This window comes from Apium graveolens, chromosome 7 (genome assembly GCF_009905375.1).
Source record: "Apium graveolens cultivar Ventura chromosome 7, ASM990537v1, whole genome shotgun sequence".
In the NCBI taxonomy this organism is placed as follows: Eukaryota; Viridiplantae; Streptophyta; class Magnoliopsida; order Apiales; family Apiaceae; genus Apium; species Apium graveolens.
The window spans coordinates 80837534-80848700 of NC_133653.1; the positions used below are offsets into that span (position 1 = coordinate 80837534).

At 35.7% G+C, this 11167-nt stretch overlaps 1 protein-coding gene across 1 annotated transcript; it reads left to right on the plus strand.

Annotated features, from left to right (window-relative positions):
* The first annotated feature begins 3263 nt into the window (after positions 1-3263).
* On the plus strand, positions 3264-10122 carry LOC141673786 (uncharacterized). Its single transcript, XM_074480526.1, has 3 exons — positions 3264-3398; positions 3507-4016; positions 10012-10122. Exons 1-3 carry the CDS (start codon positions 3264-3266, stop codon positions 10120-10122), a joined length of 756 nt encoding a protein of 251 aa, XP_074336627.1.
* Positions 10123-11167: the final 1045 nt, after the last annotated feature.

Here is an 11167-nt window from a genome sequence, read left to right on the forward strand (position 1 = left end):
AAAAAGAAAGGGGATTAGGTTTAGGGTTTTGTGAAGAACAGCAGCAGAATCAATCGGACTTTTGAAGGTGATTCCGGTGACAGAAATTGAAGTGTGAGTAACCGATTTGAAGCCCAAAGTCTGTTCTATCAGATTATCACGTCAAAATCATCAACCGAGGTATTAATTTGTGTTTCGTAATTTCGGATTAATTTCTCGAATTCGGGTTTGAAGTTCTGGTAATTGTTTGATGATTATGTTAGTATAGATGTTTAGATCGTCGATTTTGGAGTCGATTGACACCGGTTTTGTCGAGTTTGGCTTCGGGTTTTGTCTCGCCGGAAAAGCGGCGCCGCCGCCGCTGTTATCGGTGGTTTAGGCGGCGGGGACGGATAAAACGAAGGAGGAACACGACAGGGGAGGCCTGGGAACGAAAGGGAACGAAGCAGCAGAAGAAACGAGGCCGATTGATTGCCGTTTTTGCTTCGTCGGAAGTTTCCGCCGGGCCGGAATCTCGGCAACGGCCGGCTGTTCTTCCCGACCCGATTGGGTTGGGGACGACCCGGTTTCTAACCCGGTTTCGACCCGGGTTTAATCCTAATAACCCAAACCCTGTTGATGTTTTTGTGTTTTTAGTTAATTAATTAATTATTTATATTTTAGTATATTAAAATCAGTTTTTAGTAATTCTAAAAAGTAAATAAAAATTAGTTTTAAATTCTAAAAAATAGTATTATTAATTTCTAAATTATTTTATTAATTTATAAATTCTAATTTAATTATTTAATTATTTAATTATTTATCTAATTATTTATTAGTTATCTAATTAATTAATAATTAGGTAATTAATTAATAATTAGGTAATTAATTAATAAATAAGGATTAAACTGATTAATAATTTGATAATTAGTTAATATTACGAGTAGCGATTCGATAATGAGAATTATTATTCGAGCGTTAGTTATTCGAATAATATTACAGTAATTGTTCGTATCATATAATTAAATACTGATATTTAATTGATTAACGAATCGTTTAAATTCCAATAATAATATATTAGTTCGGTAATATTCGAGAATAGTGTGTAGCTCGTATTTATACGAGTGATTAATCGTTGAGTTGGTTTATAATTTGAGTAATTCGTAGTTATTCGATAAATAGCGTATCGGTTAATTAAGTTGATTGATTATTTGTAAATAATCGATCTAATCAAATAAATAACGATGAGTTGTAAATATTTGTAATAAATTATGATTAATCCTAATAATTAGGGATTAATTATTTTAAATTAGTAAATAATTATCTATTAATTATTTATTAGTTATTTATTTATTAAGTGATTAATTATTTCAATAATTAATCACATAATTTTCAATAAATCGTAACTTCTTCGTTTTAACTCCAAAAATTATAAAAAAATTATTTTTGACTTTGATTTTTATTAAATAATTATTTAAAAATTATTTTAGGATTTAAAAGGTTGTAATAATTATCTATATTGAATAATAAATTGAATTATCAGTGTTTAATTCATAACAATTCAACCGTTAGTCCGATTTAAGTGAAACGAAGACCCCTAGACTCAGAAAAATGAGACGAATCCAATAAAAATAGTTGTAAGTTATAATTTATTCTGAAAAAGAGTGGTTTGGTGATAACTGATAGTTCGTAGGTCCTAGTAGGGATATAATTGAGCCGAATAAATCCCGAAAAATTATAATAAAATCAGATAAGACTAGTAATGCAGGTATAAGCCTAGAATTGATTCTAAAAATAATTATAAATCTAGAAATTAATTGTGTGCTTTACGTGTTACGTGTTATATGTGATTATGTGCATAAATGTGTTATGTAAATATATGTATATATATGCGAGTCAGATAGAAACGCATGGGTAGACTGATAAGGTTGCGTGATATCAATTCAAGATACACGTATATAGTAAGTTATCTAAACACCTATATTTCCATGATTTGTTCAGTGTTAACAAGGCAGAGCAAGCTAGGGTCAGAAGGCAGTGAATTAAACCAGGTTAAGTACGCACAAGGCAAGTTTTTCCCCTATTCTAAATTCAGAATAGTGAATTATATTTCTTTTCTATCATATCAATTCTCTTTGATAATCATTGTTCATATGCACTGTTGTCCATTTATTATTACTTGTTCCAGTTTCATTTCAATTCTTGATTTACCCAATTTATTGAATTCCCTGTTCATATTTCAATTCTTTTACCCTACATATATTCTGGTATATCCTGGTGTTGGGATATATCAATAGCATACCGATTGTTCCGGATGCTCAGCCTTGGACTGGATGGTTACTATAAAGGCTGGGTTTTTCCCAGACCATTAATTAATAGGCCATAGTTGCCTGAGTACTCCTTATGTTGGTTGGGTCTATGCAGTTGGGTATAGATCCGCACTATATTCTGACTGATCAGCAGATTATAGTGCATATGTTGGTTCTTGTTTCCAGTCTTGTTCATTTGGCACTCGCCATCATTGGCAAATTATTATCATATACAGATACAGATGGTTGTTCAAACCAGCAGCTTATTGGTTCATTTATTTCTCTCTCTTTATAATATATATATATATATATATATATATATTGTTGCAGGCTTGTTGAGCAATTTTGGCTCATTTCTTTTATTGTCACTCCTATTGTTTTACAGTTAAGGTAGAGAATGAAACCCATCAGGACCCGCATAGTCAAGAAGCGAGTCAAGCAGCGGGACCCTCTTATACCAAGAGTGTTCCTTCCTATTCCCGAAGAGAGCTTTGAATTGCCAGATCAGGTGTAGCAGGATAAGTAGTAATGTTGGGTTGAATAAAAGTTTTGTGTAGTTTGAATAAAAGATTGCGTAGTGAAACTGTAGATAGAATAAAGTTTTGTAATAAAGAGAGTTCTTGAGACAGGTTTTATTTAGTTGGGTTTGTAATAAAGTGTAGTGCATGATTCTTGTTTCCAAACTCAACCCTTAAAAGATCCTAAGTAGTGATAGTTCGGGGTAATTATTATATTAATATTCCGCTTGTGCAGGTATAGTTGGTAATTGTTGTTAATAATGCCCCAAATCTATACCCCGGATTTGGAGGGTGTTATAGTTGGCATCAGAGCTTAGGATTGACCTTGGAAAACAAGAATGTTAGGGTTAAGATAAGATAGGAAAATAAGATAGGATGAGAGTAAGAGTGTTAGGACTGTTAGTCTATGTGATTAGAAGTTATGAGTTATAGAATTGTGATTTGATTGTTTTTGTGTTATTATTTTTATGTATATTAGATGGCTTCTTTATCATCATCTACGGAGAGGACCGAGACAGATCCAGTGGATGCACAGGTAGTAGCCCCAGTGTCAGAGCAGATCTTACCTCCATTGCCACCTGAGCCAGCACCAGAGATACCACTTCCCCCGGAGGTACCAGGTTTTGCAGATTATTTTCCATACGTTGAGCCAGAGATACCAGATATTCCACCATTAGAGTTTCCGATGTTTGATATTCCTGATATGGTTGATCTTCCGCAGTGGGAGGATTTAGAGCCTCAGATTCCTATGCCACCAGTCGAGATTCCAGAGATGCCACCGATGGAGCCAGAGGCAGAGCCGCCTGTGTATGCGCCTATGGAGCAGCCTGTCTTATTTCCTGCCCCATTAGCCATTTATGCACCTGTTCCGGGAGTTTATCAGTTTCCTCAGCCGGAGTTTATAGATGAGATCGTGGTAGATGGACCATTACCTTCTCGAGGTTCCAGCACTGATCTTCATGAGCATCATACCGTGACTTACCAGCGCTTTCAGGCAGAGAGGGAGGAGAGGATTAGATGGCAGAACCAGTGTAGAGAGATCCTTGGATTGTATGAGACACAGACGGATGGTCCTGTCAGAGCATTACGACCGGATTATATACTGAGAGAGAGACTACATCATATTCACCGGGTTAGTTCGCAGCAGCTTACTGATTTGAGACAGCAGGATCTTAGTGCGGAGACAGCATATCGCAGAGCATTGGGATTTACCGAGGCAGTGTTAGAGGCAGTGCAGGAGGAGTTGAGCCACGTACCACCAGGATTTTGAGACCAGTAGATCAATGAGTGTTGTATTATGTATATTTTGTAGATAGAGGCAGCATAGTATTGTATGACTAGTTTGTATGAGTGTAGCTACTGACTCTGACTGATAGTAGTAGCAGTACGACTGTTATATCATAGGGTTTTGTATCAAGCACTGACACCTGTAGCTGGTGTTCTACCTATATATATATATATGAGATAATCTTTTGCACGTTTTCTTTATTTTATTTCCAGTCATTTAAGCATTTACATTTATTTCAGTACCATTGCATATTTACAAATGTAGTTTTATTCACGATCATGTTGTAAAAAAAAAAAAAAAAAAATTTAAAACATATCATACTGTTTTATCTATTCAGTTATTTAATAAGTTATTTTATTTTCTCGAATCGACTGTTTTAATATATGTTTAATATACTGTTATTAAATAAGATCCATTATTTATTTATCAGAAAAATGGCACCTAAGAGAAAAGCGCAGCCCGACTCATCGAATGGAAACACCGATGGCCAAAACAATAATAAACAGATGGATCAGATGTTTAATCTCATGCAACAGCAGATGTTGATGATGCAACAACAAATGCAGCAGCAGCAACAGCAGTTCCAGCAACAGATGTTACAGCAAGCCGCTCATCCAGGACATCAAATACCACCAGCAGCACCTACGACTACTTTCAAGCAATTTCAGTCGGTGAAGCCACCGGAATTTATGGGTTTCACAGATCCTACAAAAGCGAGAGCTTGGCTGAAAGAGATGGAAAAGGCTTTTTCGTTGGTAAAGGTTGAGGAAGAGCAGAAGACAGATTTCGCTAGCTATTTTCTAAAAGGTGAAGCTAATTACTGGTGGGAATCAAAGAAAGCTTTGGAAGAAGGTGTGGTGACCTGGAACAAATTCACTGATCTTTTCTTGGAGAAATATTTTCCTCGTTTTATGAAGAACCAGATGGAGATCAAGTTCCTGGAGCTGAAACAAGACAACTTATCGGTTGCGGATTATGAGACTAAGTTTACTGAATTGGCAAGGTTTGTTCCAGAGCAGGTGGATACGGACGAAAAGCGGGCCAAGAGATTTCAGCAAGGACTGAAACCATGGATTCGTAGCAGGGTAGCTGTGTTTGAATTGACAACTTATATGGCTGTTGTTCAGAAGGCTATGATTATTGAAGGAGAAAGCGAAGCAGCTCAGAAAGAGAAAGGACCAGGAAATTTTCAGAATCGTTTCAACAAAAGGCCGGGATTTCAAGCTCGGGGAAAAGTAAATTTCAAAAGGCCAGAGCAGAACAATCAGAGGATGGGAAATCGACTACCTGCCCCAACTCAGCAAAGGCTTATTCGACCGCCTATACCTGATTGCAGAACGTGTGGTAGAAAGCATACAGGAGTTTGCAACAAGCTAAATGTTACGTGTTTCAAGTGCAAGCAAAGGGGACACTATTCTGGAGAATGTCCAATGGGAAAAGCAGAAGTTACTTATTTCCAATGTGGGAGAAAAGGACATATCGCCAAAGACTGCAGAGGAATTGCAATGGCTGCCAGTATTCCAAGAATTTTAGCATTACCTCCACCTCCACTACCACAGCAAAATCAGCCCAGAGCAAGGACTTTCAACATGTCAATGAAGGAAGCGGTACAGAGTCCGAATGTGGTTGCAGGTACACTTCCTGTAAATTCCGTAAATGCTTTAGTATTGATTGATTCAGGAGCTACTAGATCTTTTATTTCTGAAGCCTTTATTTCTAAGATAGATTGTGAGATTCATTGGTTGGATGAAGTGTTAGTCATAAAATTAGCGAATAATGATCAGGTTGCAGTAGATCGAGTATGTCCGAGCTGTGATATTGAGATAGGGAGATGTCATTTTTCAGTTGATTTGATACCTTTTAGGTTAGGGGAGTTTGATATTATTTTAGGAATGGATTGGCTGTCTAGTAATAATGCTCAAATTGACTGTGCGAATAAGAGAGTGAAATTGCAAACTGAAGAAAATGAAACGGTAATATTTAAAGGTGAGAAGCAAAAGCAGAAATTCCTATCAATAATGCACACGAGAAGATTGCTACGTCAAGGATGTCAAGCTTATTTAGCCTATGTACGGGATGTTGATAAGGGAAATTTGAAGATTGAAGATATTCCTGTAGTTTGTGAATTTCTTGATGTTTTTCCGGACGAATTACCAGGACTTCCACCAGATCGAGAAATCGAATTCACTATTGACTTGACGCCAGGGACTGAACCAATTTCGAAAGCTCCATATCGAATGGTACCTATTGAAATGAGGGAATTAGCAAAGCAGTTGCAAGAACTTCTTGACAAAGGAATTATAAGGCCAAGTGTATCCCCATGGGGTGCGCCAGTATTGTTCGTGAAAAAGAAGGATGGTAGTATGCGACTGTGTATTGATTATCGTGAGCTGAACAAGTTAACTATCAAGAATAAATATCCTTTACCTCGCATTGATGATTTATTTGATCAACTAAAAGGAGCAGCATGGTTTTCGAAAATCGACCTACGATCAGGCTATCATCAGTTAAAGGTCAAGGCCGAAGATATTCCAAAGACAGCGTTTAGAACAAGGTACGGACACTATGAATTTCTTGTGATGGCTTTTGGATTGACGAATGCACCTGCAGCATTTATGGATTTGATGAATCGAATATTCAAGAAGTATTTGGATAAGTTTATCATTATATTTATTGATGACATCTTAATCTATTCAAAAATAGAAGAGCATGCAGCGCAATTAAGAACGACATTGGAAATATTACGGAAGGAGCAGCTTTATGCAAAATTTTCCAAATGCGAATTTTGGTTGAAAGAAGTGCAGTTTTTAGGGCACATCATCAGCAGAGAAGGCATTCAAGTTGATCCAGCAAAGATTGAAGCTGTGTTGAATTGGGAAAGACCAAAGACGCCGACAGAGGTTCGAAGTTTCTTAGGTTTGGCAGGATATTATCGAAGATTTGTTAAAGATTTTGCGAAAATAGCAACACCGCTGACCAAGTTAACTCGACAAAGTGAAAAGTTCGAATGGAATAGTAAGTGTGAAGAAAGTTTTCAAGAGTTGAAGAATCGGTTGGTGACGGCACCAGTATTAGTATTGCCAGACGAGCAAGGAAATTTTGTTATCTACAGTGACGCTTCATATCGTGGTTTAGGATGTGTGTTGATGCAACATGGTAACGTCATTGCATATGCGTCGAGACAACTTAAACCTCATGAACAGAAATATCCTACGCATGATCTGGAATTGGCAGCAATTGTTTTTGCATTGAAGCTTTGGAGACATTATCTGTACGGTGAAAAAATGTGAAATCTACACGGATCATAAAAGTCTGAAGTATATCTTCACGCAAAAGGAACTAAACATGCGACAACGTCGATGGCTGGAATTGATTAAAGATTACGATGTTACAATCAGTTATCATCCAGGAAAAGCAAATGTTGTAGCAGATGCGCTAAGCAGAAAAGAAAGATTGAATCGGTTGAATTCATGCGAAGAATTGGCCAGGGAATTCGACAAATTGGGAATCGAAATTCGTATTCCTAATGAATCTGCAGAAACTATCTACGCTATGACTTTCCAACCAGAATTGCTGGAAAAGATTCGCCGTTGTCAAGAAGAAGTGATGTGTCAAGACGACAACTTAACAGGAGAAGAGATTACAACTCAGAAAGATAATGAAGGAATTTTACGTTTTGCATCAAGAATCTGGATCCCTAACGTGGAAGAATTAAAAGAAGAAATTATGCGAGATGCGCACAATTCGAAGTATTCCATTCATCCAGGAAGCATGAAAATATATCGCGATTTGAAGGAAAACTTTTGGTGGCCGAATATGAAGAAGGAGATAGCAGAATGGGTGAGTAAATGCTACACATGCCAGCGAGTTAAAGCAGAACACCAACGTCCGAGTGGGTTATTGCAACCATTAGACATTCCAGAATGGAAATGGGAACATCTAGCGATGGATTTTGTGGTAGGACTACCGAGGACTAGGGCAAATCATGATGCGATATGGGTAATCATTGACAGACTTACGAAGTCGGCACATTTTCTACCAATTAATGAAAGATTTTCGCTCGACAAATTAGTGCACATGTATCTCAAAGAAATTGTGATGCGTCATGGAGTACCAGTTTCAATTGTATCGGATCGAGATCCTCGTTTCAATTCAAGATTTTGGAGACAATTCCAAGAATGTCTAGGAACGAAGTTGAATATGAGTACAGCTTATCATCCGCAAACTGACGGCCAAAGTGAAAGGACAATTCAAACGATTGAAGACATGCTACGAGTTTGTGCGATCGATTTTGAAGGCAGTTGGGATGAACATTTACCCCTAGTGGAATTTTCTTATAATAATAGCTATCACGCCAGTATTGGAATGCCACCGTATGAAGCATTATATGGGAGGAAATGCAGATCACCCGTACACTGGGATGAAGTTGGAGAACGCAAGATTTTGGGTCCAGAATTAATTCAGCAGACAAAAGAAAAGATTAATCTTATTCGAAAACGAATCGAGGCAGCACAAAACAGACAAAGCAGATATGCAAACCAAGCCAGGAAGGATATGGACTATCAGGAAGGAGAACACGTATTGCTCAAAATATCGCCATGGAAAGGATTGACCAGATTTGGCAATAAAGGGAAATTGAAGCCACGATACGTTGGACCATTTGAGATTTTGAAGAAAATTGGGAAGGTTGCGTACGAGTTAGCTCTACCACCCCATATGCAGCACATTCACAACGTATTTCATGTATCTATGCTTAAGAGGTATAATCCTGATACAAGGCATGTAATAGAGTATGAACCAGTAGAACTTCAGGCAGATTTGTCATATGTAGAACAGCCAATAAGAATTCTAGATAGGCAAGAGAGGGTATTAAGAAATAAGTCTGTGTCATTAGTGAGAGTTTTATGGAGAAACCCAGTGGTTGAAGAATCAACCTGGGAGCTTGAAAGTGAAATGCTAGAAAATTATCCTCAGTTATTTGCATAATTAGATTCTGAGGACAGAATCTTGTTAAGGGGGGGAGAATGTAACGACCGAGGAATTACGCTTGTATTATATTATAATAATAATAAATTATGTGTATTATTATGTGATTAAATGTGTTAAGTCGTTGAACCCTAACTGCTATGTGTTATGTGTTGGTTGTTTTGATCCAAACGTGTTTTGGATATTTATTGAGCGTTCTATCGTCAGTTATATATATATTATCAAAACCTGTACAACTCAAAACTATGTTTTAAAAGCCCGTATTTCAAACAAAATCATTGGCCCTATTTTGCCAAAAATGCCCTATACCGTATCGCTATTCTGAACCCTTAGACGTTTTACAAATTGACCTTTTTCGCGAAAAACGACTTTTTCCGGACCCCTTCGGGTACCAAAAACCCCACAAAAATCACATTTTTATTTTTATATGATTATGAAATTATCATATATCATTTTTCTTTGTATTTTTGTATTTTTCACAATTTTTGGGAATTTTTAGTATTTATTTTGTATTTATTGGATATTTAAAAATTCATTATTAATACCCAAAAATTATAAAAAATTGGGGCCAAATATTTTTATTAGGAGTATAATTAGCCCCTTAATTTTACTTAGGGGTATTATTTTCATAAATATAAATACCTGAATTACTATTAATTAAATCAGTTAATTATAATTAAAAATCAGAAGAAAAAAAATAAAAAGAAAAAGAAAGGGGATTAGGGTTAGGGTTTTGTGAAGAACAGCAGCAGAATCAATCGGACTTTTGAAGGTGATTCCGGTGACAGAAATTGAAGTGTGAGTAACCGATTTGAAGCCCAAAGTCTGTTCTATCAGATTATCACGTCAAAATCATCAACCGAGGTATTAATTTGTGTTTCGTAATTTCGGATTAATTTCTCGAATTCGGGTTTGAAGTTCTGGTAATTGTTTGATGATTATGTTAGTATAGATGTTTAGATCGTCGATTTTGGAGTCGATTGACACCGGTTTTGTCGAGTTTGGCTTCGGGTTTTGTCTCGCCGGAAAAGCGGCGCCGCCGCCGCTGTTATCGGTGGTTTAGGCGGCGGGGACGGATAAAACGAAGGAGGAACACGACAGGGGAGGCCTGGGAACGAAAGGGAACGAAGCAGCAGAAGAAACGAGGCCGATTGATTGCCGTTTTTGCTTCGTCGGAAGTTTCCGCCGGGCCGGAATCTGGGCAACGGCCGGCTGTTCTTCCCGACCCGATTGGGTTGGGGACGACCCGGTTTCTAACCCGGTTTTGACCCGGGTTTAATCCTAATAACCCAAACCCTGTTGATGTTTTTGTGTTTTTAGTTAATTAATTAATTATTTATATTTTAGTATATTAAAATCAGTTTTTAGTAATTCTAAAAAGTAAATAAAAATTAGTTTTAAATTCTGAAAAATAGTATTATTAATTTCTAAATTATTTTATTAATTTATAAATTCTAATTTAATTATTTAATTATTTAATTATTTATCTAATTATTTATTAGTTATCTAATTAATTAATAATTAGGTAATTAATTAATAATTAGGTAATTAATTAATAAATAAGGATTAAACTGATTAATAATTTGATAATTAGTTAATATTACGAGTAGTGATTCGATAATGAGAATTATTATTCGAGCGTTAGTTATTCGAATAATATTACAGTAATTGTTCGTATCATATAATTAAATACTGATAATTAATTGATTAACGAATCGTTTAAATTCCAATAATAATATATTAGTTCGGTAATATTCGAGAATAGTGTGTAGCTCGTATTTATATGAGTGATTAATCGTTGAGTTGGTTTATAATTTGAGTAATTCGTAGTTATTCGATAAATAGCGTATCGGTTAATTAAGTTGATTGATTATTTGTAAATAATCGATCTAATCAAATAAATAACGATGAGTTGTAAATATTTGTAATAAATTATGATTAATCCTAATAATTAGGGATTAATTATTTTAAATTAGTAAATAATTATCTATTAATTATTTATTAGTTATTTATTTATTAAGTGATTAATTATTTCAATAATTAATCACATAATTTTCAATAAATCGTAACTTCTTCGTTTTAACTCCAAAAATTATAAAAAAATTATT

What these genes read in the sequence shown, in the direction of transcription:
- LOC141673786 (XM_074480526.1), top strand. Translation starts at nt 3,264, where the DNA reads ATGGCTTCTTTATCATCATCTACGGAGAGGACCGAGACAGATCCAGTG. An exon ending in AGATACCACTTCCCCCGGAG is followed by an intron (nt 3,399 to 3,506) that starts GTACCAGGTTTT and finishes GATCTTCCGCAG; the next exon opens with TGGGAGGATTTAGAGCCTCA. An exon ending in CCGAGGCAGTGTTAGAGGCA is followed by an intron (nt 4,017 to 10,011) that starts GTGCAGGAGGAG and finishes ATGTTAGTATAG; the next exon opens with ATGTTTAGATCGTCGATTTT.